Source organism: Gopherus evgoodei, chromosome 8, assembly GCF_007399415.2.
Source record: "Gopherus evgoodei ecotype Sinaloan lineage chromosome 8, rGopEvg1_v1.p, whole genome shotgun sequence".
In the NCBI taxonomy this organism is placed as follows: domain Eukaryota; kingdom Metazoa; phylum Chordata; order Testudines; family Testudinidae; genus Gopherus; species Gopherus evgoodei.
In genome coordinates, this window is record NC_044329.1 from 25,135,986 (window position 1) to 25,158,680 (window position 22,695).

Genomic DNA, 22,695 nt, shown 5'->3' on the forward strand with positions numbered 1-22,695 from the left:
ACTATCAATATCTCTTCACATGGTAAATTTGACACTTCACCTCTTTAAAGGTATTAAAGTAGCGGAACCCTAAGAACTTAATAAGACTTATAAAAATCAGAAATGAGTCATTTTGAACAGCTTCTAAACTTTAACTTATTCAGTGGAATCGTGTACATTTTTCATAGATATTAAATCTGCATCACTTTTGTAAATTGTGAGAGTCTGGAAAATAGCAATTTTGTTTTTCTTGCAAAACCACCATAGGGTAAGATGTCTCTCTAAATGCATTTTTCAGTAGTACCTTAGTTATGGAGTTCCCACCAGCTTCCCCATAAATATAGCAAATTCCTGCAGAAAACCATATATAGGTCTTGGGAAATAAGTAAGAGAGGGACCTTTGTAGTCACTTAACACTTGTTTCTTTACCTTGGCTAAAAGTTTTATTCAGAGTGATGCCCAGGATTGCTTTGATTAAGGTAGTATAACTATCATGTCGAATTGAAAGGCTATATTCATGAAAGCCAACCCCTTATATAGTGAAGATATTTTCATATAATAGATCTTAAAAATAACAAAATATGCCTTTTCCATTAAACCCCAGTATTTTGCCTAATCAGTTAATTCTTTAAACCCTGTATGAAATGGAATCTTTGTATGCTAGAAGTAGATTCTTTTGGTGGTGTTAACAATAAAAGAGATCAAGAATGTATCTATTAAGATCATAAGAATGGCCATACTTGGTCAGATTGTTTGTCCATCTAGCCCAGAATCCTGTCCTCTGACAGTGGCCAATGCCAGATGCTTCAGAGAGAATGAACAGAACAGAGCAATTTTGAGTGATCAGTTCCCTGTCCTTTTGCTTCTGGCAGTTGTTTAGGGACAACTTGAGCATGGGATGTCTTTGATCATCTTGGCTAATGACTATTGATGGACCTATTGCCCATTAATGTAGTTATTTATGGGGAAAATGACGGTAAGGTCTGCCACCACAGTACAACAATTTTCCCATTAACAATTTACATGGAGTTTATATTCAATTACTGATATTATAATGGCACCATTACTTTAGTAACATTGCTATCACATAGGATTTGGGTTGTCTTAAAGTTGTAGTACATTCTCTTGAAGGAGCATCCATGTCAATATACTTACAGAATGCATCATGCCATTGCTGTGTTTATGCAAATCATTTTAAGGAGCAGTCATTGATATCTTTAAGATTCTGTTTTCCGTTGACAGACTTATGGTCTTTGCATGTTTCCTTTCTGAGGTGACAGTGCCCTCTTGTGGTCAAAACCACGTATTCTTACAGAAATATTTCCTAGTGAATAGCTTTTAGCATTTACAGTTCATGCTAATTGAAAAAGATGGGATTCTCCACACATTCTAAATCATACATTCTTTTATTCTTTTTAATTTGAAATAAAATATTATTCCTATCTATGTCTCCATGTTTCCATACTTTTAAATCATGTTTATTTTTTCCTTTGGCTTCAGTTGCAAGTAAAAGGGGTGTGGGGAGAGAAACATTAGAAATCTGGATAGCTTGAATATCTGCAAGTTGTGCAATTATTTTTCATATCATACACCTGTGCTGAGAGAGGATCTTCCAGGTGTACTTTGGAAATTTAAAAATAAAGCCAAGCATATGCTTGATGGAAAATGAGACAATTGTGAAAGGGAAGTTTACAGGTAGAATTTGAAGAATTTCTTCTGAAATGGGGATACAGTGTATAGCTAACAGTGAGGAAGGCTAATTAATGGCCCTTACAGTGTCACAGTAATATGGTACTCTGAAAGAAGCTGCATAAAAATAATATTTTATTGTTACCTTTGACTACTTTCAACACAGATATGTAATTAACCTGTACTTTGGATCTAGGGTTGAACAAAAGGCAAGCATAATTTTATTGCCCAAAATCTGAGAGCTACTTATTAAAATAATTGAAGTGAATTAGCATTTGGTATGTTTATAAGATATGTTGTCGAGTGTTCATAGATGGGTGCAAATATGGTTGTGTCAGCAATATTCCAAATGACTGCATCCTGGCTTTTAACTGCCAATAAATATCCATCAAGAAACTGCTTATAGATATAGTGAACATAATATAGGCTATCATCTTTCATAGTCTGAAAGTGAACAGTTATTTTCTTTTTCATGCTATGGGACCAATTATCCCATAGTTTTCACTGAGAAATATTTTAGTTGCAATGTATGTGTTTGCACAGTTTGGGCTCTCTTTATCAGTATGTACAATGTCACTCGTTCAAGAAAATTTAGTCAACTATATTTAATTTATGGAATTAGATATGGAATATAATGGGTAGAACACTGGGCTGGGAGTCAGGTGGGATTTTTGATGAAGTGTTGACATAATTTTTGCTGGCTAAGATACCTTGCATGGTCCTCCTCTCACACTTTTACACATGTGGAAATAAAGAATAACTCCAGAGGAGTCAATAGAGTGATATATTAGTGTGAAAATGGTGTGAGAGACACAACAAGCCTATCATCTCAGACAGAGCACTTTTGCAGTGTGGGGTCACAGTGGCTGCTATTACAAGTGATCCTTGATACTACTGATATCTTTACAGTGTAAAGAACACTTCGTTGTCTATATGTCACAAAGCTTGGTTCTGTATAAATATACAGCAGAGGGTCTCTCTAACTAGCTACTTTTATAAACCATCGCCACCAACTGTAGCGTGTGATCATTAATGGATTTCATCTTCACAACAGCACTGTGAGTTAGGGAAGTATTAGCCTCATTTTACAAATAGGCAACAGAGGCAAGATAGATTAGAGTAAGTGGGTTTCACTTAAAAGGGTGGAATCCTGGCCCTATTGAAGCCTATGGCCAAACTCACCTTGACTTCAACAGGGCCAGCATTTTCTACAAGAAATCTGTAGCTGAGCTGGGAATTTAACCCAGCTTTCCTGAATGCCAATCCAGTGCCCTGAGTGGTAGACAGTCCTTCATCATCAACTCCCCACAAACACCTCAAAGCAGCTGCACAGATATAAACACTCTTTACCACTGGAGATGTAGTCCAGCAGCACTTCTTCAGGTAGACTTCCCATTGACTTTAGCTTGCATTTTACCCTTATGAGTGCAGCTGCTTCAGCCCCCAAGGAACTTTTCCCCTAACCTCGCCCAGACCTTGGGAGTGAGACCTGGGAACTATGCAGATGTTGCTATGAGCTGATACATTCAGGGGCACTAATCAAGTTCCTTAGGCAAGTCTTGAGTGCAGGAAAGAATAAAAGGTGTTTGTGAAGAAGGAACAAAATCTAAAAGCTTAGATCAGTGTCTGATTCAAGGGAACATGTTGACCGAAATGTGTCATTTACCAACATTTCCAATTCAGGAATGCAGCAGCAGAAAAAGGACCAAAACTCTTGATAAATTAAATAGAAAACATTAGCACCTGGAGCAGTGGTGGCCAGCCTGAGCCTGAGAAGGAGCCAGAATTTACCAATGTACATTGCCAAAGAGCCACAGTAATACGTCAGCAGCCCCCCATCAGCTCGTCCACCTCCCAGCGCCTCCCACCCACCGGCAGCCACACCGATCAACGCCTCACCCTCCCTCCCTGCATCTCCCGATCAGCTGTTTCATGGCATTCAGGAGGCTCGGGGGTGAGGGGGAGAGGGCACAGCAGGTTCAGAGGAGGGTATGGGAAGGGGTGGGGTGGGGGCAGGGCCTGTGGCAGAGCCAGGGGTTGAGCAGTAAGCATCCCCCAGCACACTGGAAAGTTGGCACCTGTAGCTCCAGCCCCGGAGTAGGTGCCTATACAAGGAGCCTCATATTAACTTCTGAAGGGCTGCCTATGGCTCCGGAGCCACAGATTGGCCGCCTCTGCTCTGGAGTGTCCCCAGTGTCTATAGCAAGTGCCAGATGAAAGAGAACTCACATTTCCATGGAAATAAATTTTCATAGAGAAGAGCTGTTGACATCAGAGTGAGAATCCAAGGTATGTTTAAATGGTGCTAAGTGGGTCAAGACCTCTACTAGTTTATTAACTTCTTGAGAGTTTCCTTATATACTTTTTTGGGGGGATAGGGGAGAGGAGGATGAAGGAATGACATAATTTTATTAATTTTTTTAATTAAATAAGAAAATGTGTCCATTAAATGTACTATATAATAAAATAATAATAATAATTATAATACTTAATACTTCATATTTGCCTTAAGGAACAAACAAAGCACCTGCCTCATAGCTCCCAGACAGTAGTAGCACAATAGAAGACTGGATGTGGATGGCTCTATAGGGGTCTCACATAGGATAGGACCTGGGCAAACTGGGGAAATATAGGTAACAGTATATTCTTCTGTCAGGATAGCTCAGTGGTTTGAGCATTGGTGTGCTAAACCCAGGGTTGTGAGTTTAATCCTTGAGGGGGCCACTTAGGGATCTGGGGCAAAAATCAGTACTTGGTTCTGCTAGTGAAGGTAGGGGGCTGGACTCCATGACCTTTCAAGGTCTCCTCCAGTTACATAGACTCATAGGTCAGAAGGGACCAATCTGATCATCTAGTCTGACCTCCTGCACAAGGCAGGCCACAGAACCCCACCCATCCAATTTTATAACAACCCCTAACCCAGGACCGAGTTATTGAAATCCTCAAAATTGGTTTGAAGACCTCAAGCTGCAGAGAAACCACCAGCAAGCGATCCGTGCCCCACGCTGCAGGGGAAGGCGAAAAACCTCCAGGGCCCCTGCCAATCCGCCCTGGAGGAAAATTCCTTCCCGACCCCAAATATGGCGATCAGCTAAACCCTGAGCATGTGGGCAAGACTCACCAGCCAGCACCCAAGAAGGAATTCTCTGCAGTAACTCAGTTCCCATTCCATCCAACATCTCCCCGCAGACCATTGAGCAGACCTATCTGGTGGTAATCCAAGATCAATTGCCCAAATTAACAATCCTATCATAACATCCCCTCCATATACTTATCAAGCTTTGTCTTAAAGCCAGGAAAGTCTTTTGCCCCCACTACTTCCCTCGGAAGGCTGTTCCAGAACTTCACTCCCCTAATGGTTAGAAACCTTCGTCTAATTTCAAGTCTAAACTTCCTAATATCCAGTTTATACCCATTCGTCCTCGTGCCTACATTAGTACTAAACTTAAATAATTCCTCTCCCTCCCTAACGTTAACCCCCCTGATATATTTATATAGAGCAAGCATAACCCCCCGCAGCCTTCTTTTGGCCAGGCTAAACAAGCCAAGCTCTTTGAGTCTCCTTTCATAAGGCAGGTTTTCCATTCCTCGGATCATCCTTGTAGCCTGTCTCTGTACCTGTTCCAGTTCTGGGAGGTAGGTATACCTCTAATTATTCTTTTTTCCCCACCCTGTAAGTTGGGGCAAGGTGTGGGAGTCAGGGGCATGTTGCATAAAGTCCTATTGAATATGCTTTGCACAGGGACTTCACAGCAGTTCTGCTACCTGAGTAGGTGAAGTTAATCTGCCTATCTTGTCAGGGTGGATTCTGAGGTCTGGATTTTGTCCTAGAAGGCCTAAAAACAACAACAACAACAATAACAACAATAACAAAAAGGGTATTGGCATGAGTTAGCCATGCCATTTCCTATTCTTATGAGTAAAAAGTGCTTGGAGCTGAGAGTGCTACAGGTTCTGGAGCTCTGGACCAAAAGAAATCAGCTCTAAACTAGGATAAAATGTGGGGTTAACAATTAGTTACATACCAGTCCATCCATTCCAACATACTGGCTCAAGACCAGCAATTTCAGAGAAAGAAGCAAGAAACCCTGCAGTGGATTGTTGTAATTTTATATAATATAAATACAATTTTCAACATTCATAGGGTCTACAATCTATGTATGTCCTTGGCTGTGACTTTGGACTCTAATATTCTGATGAGTTATTGAGGCACATTGAAAACCTGTTTTCTGTTAGTTCTGCCATGAACCAGTGTTTTGTATCCGTTCCTTGTCAGACTTTTTGGTCTTTGTTTTACCTCTTGTTCCTCTGCTGATTTTAGCCTCATTAAAAAAAAACAAAAACAACAACAACAACAAAAAACCTATAAACATGAAAAAAGCTTCCTCTTAAAGGATGTTTCCTTTGAAATACAGCAGCTGATACATAGTGTAATCTCTATCATAGCATGGCAGAGAGATAACTCATTTTAGAAATGCCAGGGCTGTTAATAGCAGGTGTTAAAGTGAATCAATACAGAAATTCAAATTGACAAAAAAACCTATCTTTCATAAAGTGGGCAATTAGACTCACAGGAGATGAGAATCGTTCACATTGCAATTGTATGGCTTTTGATTTTATAGCACTCTTTAACCATGTATGTTGTAAATATTTAACTTTAGCCTGTCCATGAAATGATATGAGAATTAGGGTAAAGTAATAAAAACAGAACCTTAGCATTTAGCTCGGACTCTTCAGTATATACCAGATATCTATTATATTAGTTTGTCAGTATTCTAATGGTAGTAAGGAAGTTTCTTTTGCTTTAGTTGATAAAGACTATATTACCAGTAATAGTCAATATAGTTAGTATGGGCAGTGAGGAATGGCGAGGACGGAGACATTTCCATTGGAAAAAGCACTGGTCCTGGAAAGGCTACTTCTAAACTCTTTCATGTTTAGAGTTTATTAGGGATTATTCCAATGAAGATTAAGTACTGGTTTTTAATTTTAATATGCCTGTAAATTTTGTATTCAAAATGAAGAACTAACTATGCTGACTTGAGCAAGAGTAAGTTTTGGTCAACCCTCCCTCCTACAGCTCTGCAAATGTACCTCAATGTAGATTTACAATAGTCCCTGCTATTCTAGTCTGGGGCTTCTCTTTAACAGAGACTTCCACAAATTGGAATGGAGCCTTTGGTGGGCCTGGGGCCATGTTCTCCCACCAACTCTTTTGCATCAAGGATTTCCCAGTATAGGTGTGAAAAGCACTCTGAAGCACAACTGAGAGCATGAACACTTTGATCAGCAGAATACAGTGATTGGAGACATGCTGTACCACTAGTGAGACAGGTGCTAGGATACATGGAGCACTATGCTAGGGATTTGCAAATTGGTCAATAAATCCAGCTGTAAGGAGAGCAGGTTGAGGGGAATAAGACAGTAGGGGAGGGAGCACCTTGTGCTGTGTAGACAGTAGTTCCTCTTGAAGGTTGGAGTACATCATACATGTGGGGCCATGGCGGATGCTTCCTTCCCTAACATGGAAGCGAGCGGGATTCATTTAATAAAGAACAGCAGGAAATCAAACTTAGCCAGGTTTACACAGCTCTACAGAATATGTGTGTGTGCCTGTGCCTATCCAAATATGCTGAACACCACTCAGTATATATATACCTAGGTAACACATGGTAAATCTAAAAGGTTTTTTAAATGCAATTCTATGTATATCTTTGTTTTACAGGGGACTACGTAGTCATGTCAGTTTACTTTGACCTGAGCAGAAGAATGGGTTATTTCACTATTCAGACCTACATACCCTGCACACTCATTGTAGTGCTATCCTGGGTCTCTTTCTGGATTAACAAGGATGCAGTTCCAGCCAGAACATCTCTGGGTGAGTTGCCATGTCTTCCAGCATGTATGTTATGATCTATGTCTCTACCAGAGCTCCACTATAGGGGAGCATCTGGCTGCAGGTCTAGTATAGTTCCCTATGTATCACATGCAAAAGAGTTCCATTTGTCACTTAGATGGCAACTGGAGTTTATGTCACTTGTCAAGGTATAATGTGAGTCAAGCAATATTTGCATCTCTTTCCCATCCTCCTTTTACTATTTTGAATCCTGCAAAGGAATTGCATATTTCAAATAATTACAGTGGAAGCCTGCACAGCAGTGAGTTTCAGGAACACCTAATTCCATTATATACTCAAGACCTTGCATTTTTTGAAGAGCTAGTTGGAAATTCATCCTTTTTTTGCCATAAAAATGTTGGGGAACATTTTTCTGATATTTGAGCAGCTTGGCATTTACACAAAAACATCCAATGCTATGAATATAGTCAATGCCAAGAAAGAGTTAATCTGGCCAGTTACCGATGAGATACTATGAAGAAAGGTGAACAAAGGTACATGCATGGAGCAGGGGTATGTATCGTGTGAAGTCCTGAGCTTTCCTCTACTGAGGTGTCTCTAAGGGTGCTGCAAGATCTCCCGTCATATCTGTACTAGCCATCATAGTGCATGTGTATTCATGAAGAAAATGGATATTTACCCTCCTTTGCCTGCTTAATAAGAATATCCTTAAAAAAATCAGTTATAAGTGTGTTGGGCAGCATATCACATAGCTTAACATTTTACAAGTCTGTATATCCCACTATTATTTTTTTTTAAATGGTAGCAGAAACAATGGATTATTGGAAAAAGATGTGATATTCACACTAGAAAAATTGATTCCATCCTTTTTCTTTCGATAGCTGCACAATAGTCTAACTCCCAGTTTCCTTGTGTGAACATCTGGTTCAGTAAAGGACATCCATGCATGAGAGAAATTTATTTCCCTAAAGGATAAAACCTATTTTTATTATCTTGCTATCTGGACAATCTTTCTTTTTACCAAATCTCTTATGTATGTCTCAAAAGCACCAAAAATCAGCTGTTCTTTTACCTCTATTAAGAAGTGGTGGTGTTTAGTTATAAGATTTGTTTTTGTCTCTATTTAAAGAGTTATTGTTCACCATGTTTTGGTATCTCAGTTGTTTGTATTTTAATTCCATACTTATTTCTGTATGATTATGTGTTTTAAAACCTGACTGTTTACTGTGTGACCTCTCCTGGCCCTCTGCTTCCACAAAAAATATTCAGCTATTGCCAAAGTTATTGTCTCTGAACATCACCCATCTTCAGACAGCCCTCTGCGGATGGCACACACAAGGCCTATACACCACATAAGACCTATTTTAAGATCTTAAATTAGACTTTAAGGCTCTGATCCTGCAATTTACAATGCACAGCCAGCCTGCTCCATTGATTTCAGCAGCATTCTGTGCTCTTGCAGTGGTCGGTCTATGCTTTGTAAGTTTCCCTGAGGGATGAACTTCATCCATGGGGTTTACTTCACCTACAGACTGGGACATTGAAGGTAGGTATGTGAATATGTGCATTTCTGAAATATACCTGAAATATTTCATGGCAGTTTTTATCACATGACTTTATACTAGTGATGGGCAAACTTCAAAAGGCCCAAGTCTGGGTTTCTTTCAAGTAAACAACCCCAAAATTCAAACCAGCCTTCTAAGAATCTCCAAACCTCTCGGTCTGGCAAAAGTTAGGAGGGAAACTTCACAGGAACAGAGTCCTCTCAACTATAAATCAAATGAATTTTGAGATGCCATCAGAGTTCCTATCATATGTTGTCCCAAAAGTCTCATATGCAATTAGTTACAATTAGCAATTTCTACATGAATTGGCCGATTGATAAACTAAGAGTAGGACAAATATAATTTGTGTCTGAGAAACAGCTGATGGCACTAAAAATGCAAAGTAAAATTATGAGTCTAGATGATAAAATTAAGGCCACCCACTTTTCACTTTCAGAGACCTGGATTTGAGTCCTGAGAAGTAAAAATGTCTTTAGATTTGCCAGGCTAATTTTCAGTTCTGCACAAAAACACAATACAGGTTAGCCAACACGATTGTAAAGCTCTTTCCAATGGAGACTCAGAACTGGATTATCAAGGACTTGCAGGACAGAGCATTTTAAAATAATGTTGTATGCGTACAAGATCAGTAAATGAATTCAATTATTTTTCAGATGTACAGCATGGATCAGATTCTCTCTTGAGAACTGGCCTGTTTGCACCACTCAGGAGGCTTAAAGGGACCAGAAATTGACCACAAATGGGCAGCAGAGAATTCTCTGTGTTAGAAGGAAATTCCCTGTTGCAAATGTACTGAATCTTGGCTTTGTGCCAGTCATTCCCTACCAAAGGGTGTGATGGGGTTCAAGAGTGGGAGTGGGACAATCCAGACCAGTGAGGGATTGTGTCACTACTTGCCTTGCAGCCCTGGGTGCTTTACAATGCTTTGTGCTTAGCCAACCTACCAACATGCAGATCATGCCCTGAATGTCCATATGCTATATAGGCCTGGTTTAGCAACTCTGACTACAGCAGCCTGTCTGCAGCCCCAATCTGACTTCTACCCACTTTGGTTACAACCAGCAAGGTGACCCCAACACCCTCCCAGTCCCAAATTTTCCCAGAACTGTGTTCTCTGCAAAATCCAGCCCTCTCTGGGACAGTTCAGAGAAATAATAAGGTTATTTTTTTCCTCTAATGACCCAAAAGCACATCACAACTTATTAACTTACCTGTAGTAAGTACACCCTTCCAATTAAACACAGCACAGAGTTGTGTTTTGTTTTGTTTTTACAAAACAAAACAAATATATAAAAAATTGGACATAAACCTGTTTAACAATTCCCCCTGACCTTCCAGGATTACATACTTTAGTCATAATTCTAGCATACATACATCCAGAACTCTTAATACTCCCACTGCATGCATACTTCTCAGAAGAATATTAATGATCTGTGAGTTATTAGTTTTCTTATGATACCTTACAAGACATATTTTGTACAAAGATTATTTCAATCATGTGAAGGGTGTGAATACCAATGTTCTTAGTGTCATACAAGGATCAGCAGAGTTTCTGTCATTTTGTATGTGGATTTTGGGGCTATTTCAACTGTGGGAAACCATCCGTGATGTTCACTTTCAACATTATACAGGAGAAGTCACTTCACATACATACAAGTTCAGATTCTATTTGGTAATCAATGTTGGTTTTCAATTCTTGTGTGTGGATGAGCAGTTTTCTGTACTCAAAGTATATAGGTATTCATAATGTAAACTCAAAATATAAGAATGTAGGCAAGTGTGAAAGCTCAAGCTGACAATTATTTATTGTTATTATAATTAGGGGTTTTGTAATTAGGGAAAAATGGTAATTTCCCCATTTTTTTTTTATTTTTCAATCCTTAAAAGCACAAATTGGGATTAAATTGTGGGTTTTTTTCTGTTAAATCTTTATGGGCTTGATCCACAGGCCATTATAGTCTCTGGGAGTCTCTGGATTAGGCCCTATAGAAATTCTGATTTTTGCATCCAAAACTTTAAAATTACAGGATAGTCCCACAAACAGTGGATTAGTTACAATTAAGATGAATTGTCAGAATTATAGTGTGGATAGTGAGGTGCAAGTTTCCCCACATATTTGACTGCTATGAAGAACAGAGGCAAATCCAAATGAAATCAGTAGGAGTTTTTCCACTGTCAATGGGCTTTGGATTGCATCCTTAATCCTTTATTTAATGAACATCAAACTCATTCATATGAGATATTCATATGAGACGTTAAATATAGGTCTTGACTTTTTGTTGACATTTAAGATTCTAGCTCCCTTTTTTTTTCTCCACTTTTTTTTTTCATAATACTTCCTTGAGAGATTATAGGCATTTCCACCTCTTGTCATAGCTGCAAACACTTTTCTTTGGGTATTTCAGCACTGCCCAGAAACTGAAAATGAAGGAAACTTATTTCAACAGTAAAGAACCTTCAAAAAGTTCAGTTCTATGGAAGGACAAAGTTGTTGACGTTGATCTTTATTTCCCAGTTGAGTTTGGCTACCTCTGCTGAAAAGTTATCTTTTTTCCTAATATTCTTCAGGTGCTACGGCATGGGAGTCCCATTGGAAACAATGCATTGTAATTTGTATTTCCTGTGACTGCCTGGAGTCTCTCACTGAATACACCAGCCCCTCAGTGCCTAGCATGCTCCTTTTTAACACTCTTGCTGTATGTCAGGACTCCAGGGCATCCTTCAAAACCAGTCAGCATGTGGCAAGTGACAGAATTACTTTGTCACCTTAAATAGTAACATTCCTTTTGTTAAATTCTGTCTCCTTACCAGGTATTACAACTGTCCTGACAATGACCACCCTCAGTACAATTGCTCGTAAATCTCTTCCCAAGGTCTCTTATGTGACAGCAATGGATCTTTTCGTGTCAGTTTGTTTTATTTTTGTTTTTTCTGCACTGGTGGAGTATGGGACCCTGCACTACTTTGTCAGCAACAGAAAGCCAAGCAAGGATAAAGACAAAAAGAAGAAAAACCCAGTATGTATTGTTTTACTATCAAGACTGAACACTTCCCTATATAAATTCTCAATTATGTTTTCTGAGATAGCAATTAAATCCTATTTTGTGTTTGTCTTTTCATTATACTGTGCTATAGCTGTAAACCGTTTACAGACATAAATGGGAATGTGAACTCAGTCAACCATGAGGAATGAATAGCTGACATATTACAGTTGTTTGGGAGCCTAGAGATTGATTTCTTAGTGGCAGGCTCCATCTAACCAAAGTGTTCTGGAAGATACAACTATTACCAAAACCATACCTTTGTGTTATGGTAAATAGAGTCACTGATATGAGAATCACTTTCTCTGTCTTAGCTCTGCCCATATCTTGTGACCCTATATGGTGACTTCCTGTTTGTACGCTGAAATGATTCTCTTTTCTTGACTGCACACGACAGATTTAAAAATTCAGCTATTCTACTTTTTATTGCTGTCCCCATCTTGTTGCATGATTATCAAAACTTCTGGTCACAATGGGAATTTTCTCTGTTAGATTCATTCATATAGGGAAAAAATACCTGTTTATGTGCCATTATTTCTTGGGGAATGACAAAGGCAAAGCGAAGAATACAGAGCACTTGTGTGTTTAATTTTTATTTTCAAAGCACAAAATGTATTTCTTGCAAATCCCTGTCTCTCTGTCCTTACCATTCTTTCCTTGTTTTATTTTCCTTTCTGTACCCTCTCTCCTGAATCTCTTTTTTTATTTTTTACCCCAGAATGTGATTCTATTAACACTTGTAACATTACCTGCTAGCAGTAACAAGTATATGATAACAGCCTTTATAACAGCTGCAGTGAAGGCCATTGGAACTCCCCTGTTGTCAGTGCAGTATTTGCAGACTATTTGGTTTCAGTGAGGTTGGCATCTTACCCTTCTATGCTGAAGCAAAACTCTGTTCTTCTAGAGCAACAGAATCTAAGGGCTTGGCTACACTGGAGAGTTGCAGCGCTGGTGGTGGCTTTACAGCGCTGCAACTTACTCACCGTCCACACTTGCAAGGCACATACAACGCTGTATCTCACTGGATACAGTGCTGGCTGTACTCCTCCTCTGCCTGGGGAACAACGACTGCATCGCTGGTGATGCAGCGCTGCTCTGCCAGTGTGGCCACCAAAAGCACAGTTATTGGCCTCCAGATGTATTCAGAGGTATCCCAGAATGTCTGCTCAGCCACTCTGCTCATCAATTCAAACTCTCCTGCCCTGGCCTCAGGTGACCCGCCCTTTAAATGCCCCGGGAATTTTAAAAATCCCCTTCCAGTTTGCTCAGCCAGGTGTGGAGTGCAATCAGTGAATCTTTCCAGGTGACCATGCCTCCACGCTCCAAACGAGCCCCAGCATGGAGCAATGGCAAGTTGATGGACCTCATCAGTGTTTGGGGGGAGGAAGCTGTGCAGTCACAGCTGCACTCCAGCCATAGGAATTACGATACCTATGGGCAGATATCAAGGGCCATTCTGGAAAGGGGCCATGACCGGGACATGGTGCGGTGCAGTGCAGGATTAGAGTGAAGGAGCTGCGGAGTGCCTATTGCAAAGCCCGTGAGGGAAACTGCCGCTCTGGTGCTGCCCCCACGAGCTGCCATTTTTACAAAGAGCTGGACGCGATACTTGGGGGTGACCCCACCGCCAATCCAAGGACCAAGATGGACACTTCAGAGCAGGGGGAGAAGTGGAGGCGGAGGAGGAGTGGGGGGAGGAGGATACCAAGAGTGAGGGTACTGGGGGGGGAGACACCCCAGAGTCCCAGGAGGCATGCAGCCAGGAGCTCTTCTCAAGCCAGGAGGAAGGCAATCAGTTGCAGCAGCCGGTACTTGGTGAAGGACAAACAGAGGAGCGGGTTCCCGGTAAGCGGCTTTTATTTTCAGGATGGAAATGTTTTGGGAGAGGAGGGAGGGTTAGGGCTGCATGCATGCATGCCTAGATGTGGAATAGCCCATTGATGTGGTCTATCATGTCGTAGTAATCGGCCTCAGTAATCTCTTCAAAAGTTTCAGCCAGAGCGTGGGCAATGCGCTTCTGCAAGTTTATAGGTAGAGCAACTGTGGTCCTTTTCCCAGTCAGGCTAACGCGTCCACACCACTGTGCCACGAGGGGTGGGGGGACCATTGCTCACACAGGCAACCTACATAGGGGCCAGGGCAGAATCCGCATTGCTATAGAAGACCCTCCTGCTCTTCTCAGGTGACCCACAGCAGCGAGATATCTTCAAGGATTAACTCCTGTGGGAAATGTTGGGAGCGTGTTCAGTGTAGGTGCCCCCCGCAGCTGTTTGCTTTCCCCAATGCACAGAAACCCCAGCACAGCCCTGAAGCGATCATTCCCCCTTACTCACCATTTCAGGGCTCCTGTGGGTTATGTGCGCTCTATTTGGTATGGGAAAATTATGCTAAAGTGAAGACTGTAAACTCCTTTACTGTGTGGGAATAACTGTCTGAGATATAAACAATGCTGCCTCTGTTAACTGTTGCCTTTTTTTCCTTCCACAAACGACCTTGAGGTCTCAGCTGCCTGTGTTAACAGCAGCTCAAAGACTCCAATACCTGCGGAAGAAGCCACGAAAAGCAAAGACGACCTGCTGCAAACAGTTATGGATCACTCTGCCAGAAAGAATAAAGAACTGCAGGACTGGAGGGAAAGGGAAAGCAGGATCCACTAGAGGAACGCAATAGCCAGGAAGAAAAGCACAAAGCAGCTGATAAGCATCCTGGCGTGCCAAGCGGACTCTATCCAGGCGCTCGTAGCCATGCAGGCAGAGCACTACCGCACCGCTCCCCCCCCGTCCCAAAGCTCTTTCCCTTGTGCCCCAATGTCAGCTCCAAACCCCCTTGCCCAACATCTAGGTTCTTACCTCCACCAGCTGCCTCCAATACCTGTACATTCACCAACCAGCCCTGAGAACTACGATCCTTACCCTCTGCACTCAACCCCCATCACCATGCAGTATAGGCATCCTGAAGTGCTACAGTCATTGCACAGCACTCCAGACAGGACATATTCAAACCTGTGACTGGACAGTTCCCCACCCCACCCTCCTGCCCTTTTAGGTTCCCAAAATGTTGTGTGTCTGTCAAGAAAGTTATTTTCTTTTCAATAAATGAATTATTGGCTTTGAAAACAGTCTTTATTATTGCAGAAAGTCAAAGATACCTTAGCCCAGGAAAGAAACAGGCACTGCAAATCAGCTGAGGAAAAACAGATTCCTACTAATATTGTAATCACTGCACTTCACTCCCGTGCAAGGCACCAAACATTTCTGTTGGTTTTCAGCCTCAAATTCGTCCCTCAAAGCATCCCTGATCCTTGAAGCCCTGTGCTGGGCCTCTCTAGTAGCCCTGCTCTCTGGCTTTGCAAACTCAGCCTCCAGGCGTTGAACCTCAGAGGTCCATGCCTCACTGAATGTTTCACCCTTCCCTTCACAAATATTATGGAGGGTACAGCACGCAGATATAACCGCAGGGATGCTGCTTTCCCCCAAGTCTAGCTTCCCATACAGAGATCGCCAGCGCCCTTTTAAACGGCCAAAAGCACACTCCACAGTCATTCAGCACCAGCTCAGCCTGTAGTTCAACTGGTCCTTGCTCCTGTCAAGCTTCCCTGTATATGGTTTCATGAGCCAAGGCATTAACGGGTAAGCGGGGTCTCCAAGGATCGCAATGGGCATTTCAACGTCCCCTACTCTGATCTTCCGGTCTGGGAAAAAAGTATCTGCCTGCAGCTTCCTGAACTGCCAGTGTTCTGAAAGCTGCGTGCATCATGCACCTTTCCAGGCCAGCCTGCGTTAATGTCAGTGAAACGCCCACGGTGATCCACAAGCGCCTGGAGAACCATAGAGAAATACCCCTTCCGATTAATGTACTCGGATGCTAGGTGGGGTGGTGCTAGAATAGGAATATGCATCTCATCTATTGCCCCTCCACAGTTAGGGAAACCCATTTGTGCAAAGCCATCCACAATGTCCTGCACATTCCCCAGAGTCACAGTTCTTCTTAGCAGGATGCAATTAATGGCCCTGCAAACTTGCATCAAAACAACTCCAACGGTCGACTTTCCCACTCCAAACTGGTTCCCGACCGATCGGTAGCTGTCTGGAGTTGCCAGCTTCCAGACTGCAATAGCCACCTGCTTCTCCACCGGCAGAGCAGCTCTCAATCTCATGTCCTTGCACTGCAGGGTGGGGGTGAGCTCAGCACACAGTCCCATGAAAGTGGCTTTTCTCATCTGAAAGTTCTGCAGCCACTGCTCATCATCCCAGACTTCCATGACGATGTGATCCCACCACTCAGTGCTTGTTTCCCAAGCCCAAGAGCGGCATTCCACGGTGCTGAGCATTTCCGTGAAAGCCACAAGCAATGTCGTGTCGTACGCGTCAGGCGACTCGCAATCATCGTCGGACTCCTCATCACTTTGGAGCTTAAGGAATAGCTCAACTGCCAAACTTGATGTGCTGGCGACACTCATCAGCAAAGTTCTCAGCAGTTTGGGCTCCATTTCTCACAGAAATCGCGCTGCACAGAAACCGTTGGGAGAGTCACAATGGCGCCAAACGTGGACGGAAAAACAGGGACTGCTGGGATGCAAAGCGATGCATCACAGGGCATTGGGACAGGAAGCAGAATGACCTGCACCCTTCTGTCCCCTTCCCACAACCCATGGCACCAAAATGGGACGACGTGCTCTGTGGGATAGCTGCCTACAATGCACCACTCCCAACAGCACTGCAAATGCTGCAAATATGGCCACACTGCAGCGCTGGTAGCTGTCAGCATGGCCGCACTCCAGCGCTTTCCATACACAGCTGTACGAAGACAGCTGTAACTACCAGCGCTGCAGACCTCCAAGTATAGCCAAGGCCTAAGTGTGTGGAGGAGGGAGGGAACCAAAAGAGACAAAAGATAAAAAGAAAAAAAATGCATTTGAAGTTTCTCCTCTGCATTCCCTCTACACACACTCACAGTACGTGGAGTACACCAGTGGAGATTTTCAAATGTACCTAAGGGACATTTTCAAATGTACCTAAGTCAATTGAGCACCTAAATCCTTTAAAAAAAAGAACAGGAGTACTTGTGGCCCCTTAGAGACTAACAAATTTATTTGAGCATAAGCTTTCATGGGCTACAGCCCACTTCATCGGACGCATGGGGCCCATGAAAACTTATGCTCAAATAAATTGGTTAGTCTCTAAGGTGCCACAAGTACTCCTGTTCTTTTTGCAGATACAGACTAACATGACTGCTACTCTAAATCCTTTTGGCACTTATAGTGCATAGGAGAGCAAATACACAGGAGAGCAAATAAATATTAACATATTTTGTCACTGTAATGCACAGTTTTATCTTATTGTAAATAATTTTGTTATAACTTCATTCTTTAAAAGCTTGTCAATGATCTGCTGATTTACCAAAAAGAACAAAACAAAACGTGAATTTGTTTGTGCTGGATAAATAACCAAATGAAGAAGTCATGTAAACACTAAAGGTTTGTGGGCACCTGGGGAAATTTACAACTCTTTTCTACAGTCCAATAGAAGATTAGGTTTTCTTTCCTCAGATCAGAAGAAGGGATGGGCCTGATGTTAAATCAAGGCTCAAAGAAACCAAAAACATTAGGGTGGAGAGTTGAAGGGCCAGTTTCCAGCAGCAGAGACTTTGGCCCCAAATGTAAATCCAAACTTTGCAGATAGCCTCTGATTTTAAAATGGGATGACCCAAATGACAGCTCTTAATTCCCCTGAACAACAAAAAGATTGAAACCAAGTTCTCTATTTTGTGGCTTTGTCCACTTTAATTACACATTACTGAGATGAGAGAAATATTTTCTTATCCGTATTATAACAGTTTTTTATTTAAAAGGCTGTCCCCCTTTCCTGTTTATAATTTACTTATTTTTTTACTTACTACATTTTTAAAAAGTATCTTCAATTTATATCATTTTTGTCTCTTTCTTCCTCTTCTTTCTTTCTTTATTTAAAAAATTCTGATTCTTTTTTCTGTCTACAAAACAAAAGCTTCTTCGGATGTTTTCCTTCAAGGTATAAAGTTTTTGGAATGGAAATTTACTGCATGCGACTGCTGAATTTAACTATTAGAGCTTAAATGAGATTATTCCTTTTTAATTAGATATTTAAACATTCTACTCAGGGCAACATCCTAAATAAGTAGAATGGCTACAGATTTCTAAACAAATTTGTAGAGTTGATTCAGCAGCCCAAACCCTGATTCACTTATGGTTTTGAACTTGAAGTTCAAGAGAGCCCAACATTTTTGGATCGCATGAGTTAAGAGAGCTTCATGTGTTTAAAGCATCTGTATAGCTCTCTTTATCAATTACCCATGGGATCCCATACCACCAGCCACACTGAGCACCAGTAATGCACCCTTTTAGAACTCAACTCTGACCCCTTTTAACGTTTGTGATCTAATTTAAATAAACAAAACCAAAATCTCCTCTAATGATGAGCTGTTCAAAATTCACTGCCATCATTAATTACCACTATGGTGTTCTTATGCCTAATGTCAGAGTTTTGAAAGGGTTTTAAATGCATACATTTTCTAATACTGTCACTGGATCCACATACTGTTGTTATCCAAAATAGCAAATATAGATAGCTGTATACTACATCTGACTCTGATCTTCATTCAGAAATGCAGAGATTGAGTTCCAGAGGGAAAAAATTAAGAAGGTCTGAGCTGAAGCGAATAGAATTGACATATTCTGTGGAAACTGACCTGTCGTAATTTTCTAGAATCACAAAAAAAATTGGGCAGGTGTCAGCCAAAAGTTTGGGTGGCATGCATTATGCAATGCTATGTTCACCACTTGCTCAAAATAGTTGGAAATGCCTAATTAATTCAAGTTATAGCAAATGTACATACATGTACAACTACTGTATATAATGTTGGACATGTAGAGGCTTCTAGATGGTGAACAATGGTAGATGCTGAGCTGTATGGATTAATAAAAGCAAACTTTTGGAGACTGTTCAAACCTCTTGATTCAGAAGAACCAGTTAACATTCTCTTCGCTCTTTTCAGCAGATTACAGATATTTGACAGTGCCTAAGCATGGACTTACTTTTATTAAATAAAATCCTGCATTTCCAGTTGATTACTGCAATTCCTTTCATGTGCAACACCAATAAATGTCTTCATATATCATGCAACTACTTAAAATATAAAAAGGAAAAGCAATCCAAATGGCCATTAAGTTGCATTCCTGAATGTTTTCTTTAACCTCTAAAGTTTAATTTATTTGACACCAAACCTACCTACTCATATTTATTAATATGTAATATTAATCTGCATTGCTTATCTCAGAATTTAAGCTATATATATATATTCTTTTAATAATTTAAAATTAAGGATTTAATATTAGAGCTCCTTGTTCTTTAGCAAGTCCCTATTAATCCCTATTTAGTCCTATTTGCATAGACAGACCATTAGTCTAAATCAAGTTTTGTTACGAAGATTGTAACAATCTCTTTCTTCCTGCTCCCATATTTTGTCCCTCATTCATCACAGGCACCTACAATTGATATCCGACCAAGATCAGCTACTATTCAAATGAACAATGCCACACACCTTCAAGAAAGGGATGAAGAGTATGGGTATGAGTGTCTCGATGGCAAGGACTGTGCCAGTTTTTTCTGCTGCTTTGAGGATTGCCGAACAGGGGCGTGGCGGCATGGAAGAATACACATCCGCGTTGCCAAAATGGACTCCTATGCCCGCATCTTCTTTCCAACTGCCTTCTGTTTGTTCAACCTGGTGTACTGGGTATCCTACCTTTACCTTTAAAATCAGAAAGGAAATAGGTGACATAAGCCTTACTCACTGAATTTCTTAGAGAGATGGTTTCCTTTTGAAGTCCACTTAAGGTATTTATGACACGCTTTATAGTGGTCTGAATTCTCTAGTGCCATAACCCAGTAAATATCAACCATATCGTATTGTTCATCTAAAACTATCATATAATTATTGTGATTTAAACGATTCCATTCAATATGTTTAAGTGATTTGAAACAAAAAATAAAACAGGTAACATACAGCTCTACCAGCTGGAATAGAAACAAACAGAGCAGTATTGGGGAAAAGGGAGGGAAACATGCCAACTTTCAGTAATGATTGGATATTGTCATTTCAATTATAAGTGACTGAGGCTAGAATTTCAAGGTAAAGTATTGTACAGTTTGTTAGCATCTACTATAAATATGCTATATCTTGGTCCTCTGTGGGCTTTTCTTTTTGGAAGAGTCATCTTTCACCTTTCACTTCAAATAAATGTTACTAGGCTAGCAAAGTAACTTTCCCTCTCAAATAAAAATAGACATTTCACTATGCCATCCTTTTAAGAACACATGTACAATGCTGTAAATATTTCAATACCTTGTAGTACTTAAAGTCTCTAGTGCATGCATCTCTTTTGGCCAAAATAAATGAAGCAAAGGTACCATAACGTATTGTCTTTTATTTTGTGTCTCTGGCTGTGCTATTATAACTGAAATGTGGGTTTTTTTTTTCCCCTCTGGAAGAATTACCCCTTTCCCTTATGCAGGGAAGATTCAAGCAGACAACAAAACTTTCATGTAAGACTTTGGAGAAGCCTTATGGATTGAAACAACTAACATGTAGACAGAACAATCTGTATGAGCAATCGATACTTAGTTTATAAAGTAACTGTATGTGTTCCCTGCTGTTTTAGCCCTCATTTTCCAATGATAAAATTGTTAAGTCTCAGCTGAATTTACAATTATTATACATTGCAAGATCATCTGTGGTCTTTTAAGTTTTTAGTGAATCTTTTCCCATATTGAACCTGAACTTTGATTCTTCTTCTCACACAGGGTGTTTTGGGGAAATAGATTGTAAGCCTCTTGGAACAGACACCATCTTTTTGTTGTGTGTTTGCACAACACCTAACACACTGGAGTCCTGGCCCATGAGTAGAGCACCTAAGTGCTACAGTAATACAAATACACTAATAAATAAATAATAATAATAATACACAATCAATTTGAATTAATCAGAAGGATTAGAAACAGCTTTGATTCTTAGCAACCACAACAAATATTTATTTTTTAGGCAAACTTCAGGTTCATTTTGGTTCATTATACTTTGCACTATGTATACACCTATCATTCACCACCCATTCATGTTTCTGAACAGCAATATTAGTCAGTGCTGCTTTTTGCTTTGTGCATACCTTTCCAAAAGTACAGACGCTAACCCTGGCTAGCACACACTTTACAAGTAACCTTGAAACAATGAAAGGAAATGAAGAGTTTCTTTGTTAATAAATCATATGTGCATAGCTTATGTGTATTAAAAACTATTTAACCCACCTGGGTGAATCTTGAAACTCATTTAGCCAGTGGTTTTCAGAACCTGTATGATGCTCAATTATGCAATGTTAAGCACATGTAAATATTACTGACATTTTTTTTATTGTCAAAGATGTAAAATGTCAACTCTAGAAAAATGGGTTTGGAGTTTGCAATGAGAGATGTATATGTATGTTATTACACAATTACTAATAGATTATATGGAGACATAAGGACAGTTTTCCACTGTTTGTATAGTTTTGGAAACAAACATGTATAGCAAGGTATAACTAATTCTTGATCATCAATTGTTCCTTGTCCAATGTATTTGACAACCTTTTAATAAAGGAACTGCACACCCTAGTGGACTTTTTCAATAAAATTGCTGCACTCCACTCTACAGTATCCTTGTGGTTACTTTGTTAAAAGTAGCTTAAAGCGTATTAGAACAGTATTACAGTTTGCTCTTGAGAAGGTTTTATTTTTAAACTGGCTAGATTGTGATATAATAATGATTTAGCCCCCAATCCGGAAACCATTTATACATGTGCTTAACTTTAAGCGTGTGAATAGGCTCTTTGACTTCAAAATGAGAAAATGAGCTTTTGAAGAAGTATTTGCAGGATCAAGGCCTTCAAGTAGATCACCACTTTAGGTTCACCCCACTCTTGAAAACCAATGGAATGGATGTATTGGTCTGAAAAAGGATACTAGTTTGAGTCTCCATCTGAAAGTATGACTATGCAAGGTGCACGGCAGGAGCAAATCATGCCAAATATTGACCAAAATAAAACTATTATGATTTAGGATTTACTATGCCAGAACAGATCACTCACCATCATCAAGGCTAGCATCCTTTTTCCAGTAGGAGACAATAAATATTTTAAATAAAGGCTAATACATTCCCATTTCAATAATGCATCAAGCCTTCAAGGGTGTACAGTGATGCAAGTGAAGAAAATATCCATTTCAGGACTTTGTGGTAACCATCTTAAATCTGAAGCATGAGATTTGAGTATCTTTATCTCAGCATGTATAGCTACAGGAAGGAAAGAAAACAACCATTTCAAACACCACCTGCCATGATCCTGCTAGCCTTAATTGGGCTGAGTACGAACTTACTCCTCAAGGAACCTGATTAGTTTCACTAAAACTATTCATAGACTCAGGCAGTAGTAAGGGAAACAGAATCTGGCTCAGAGTGAGCAGGAATAGACACATTCCTCTGAACATGCGCTCCACTG

At 40.5% G+C, this 22,695-nt stretch overlaps 1 protein-coding gene across 4 annotated transcripts in view; it reads left to right on the plus strand.

Annotated features, from left to right (window-relative positions):
- GABRG2 (gamma-aminobutyric acid type A receptor gamma2 subunit) overlaps positions 1–21,833 on the plus strand; it is a 96,886-nt gene extending 75,053 nt beyond the window's left edge. For 3 of the 4 annotated variants that reach the window (XM_030573603.1, XM_030573607.1, XM_030573605.1), the window contains 4 exons: positions 7,394–7,546; positions 11,902–12,107; positions 18,140–18,163; positions 19,653–21,833. In XM_030573603.1, the coding sequence (XP_030429463.1) occupies positions 7,394–7,546; positions 11,902–12,107; positions 18,140–18,163; positions 19,653–19,928 (659 nt within the window). In that variant the 3' untranslated portion in view covers positions 19,929–21,833. The remainder of the gene's footprint in view (positions 1–7,393; positions 7,547–11,901; positions 12,108–18,139; positions 18,164–19,652) is intronic. The other variant, XM_030573604.1, reaches the window with a different exon arrangement.
- The last annotated feature ends 862 nt before the right edge of the window (positions 21,834–22,695 follow it).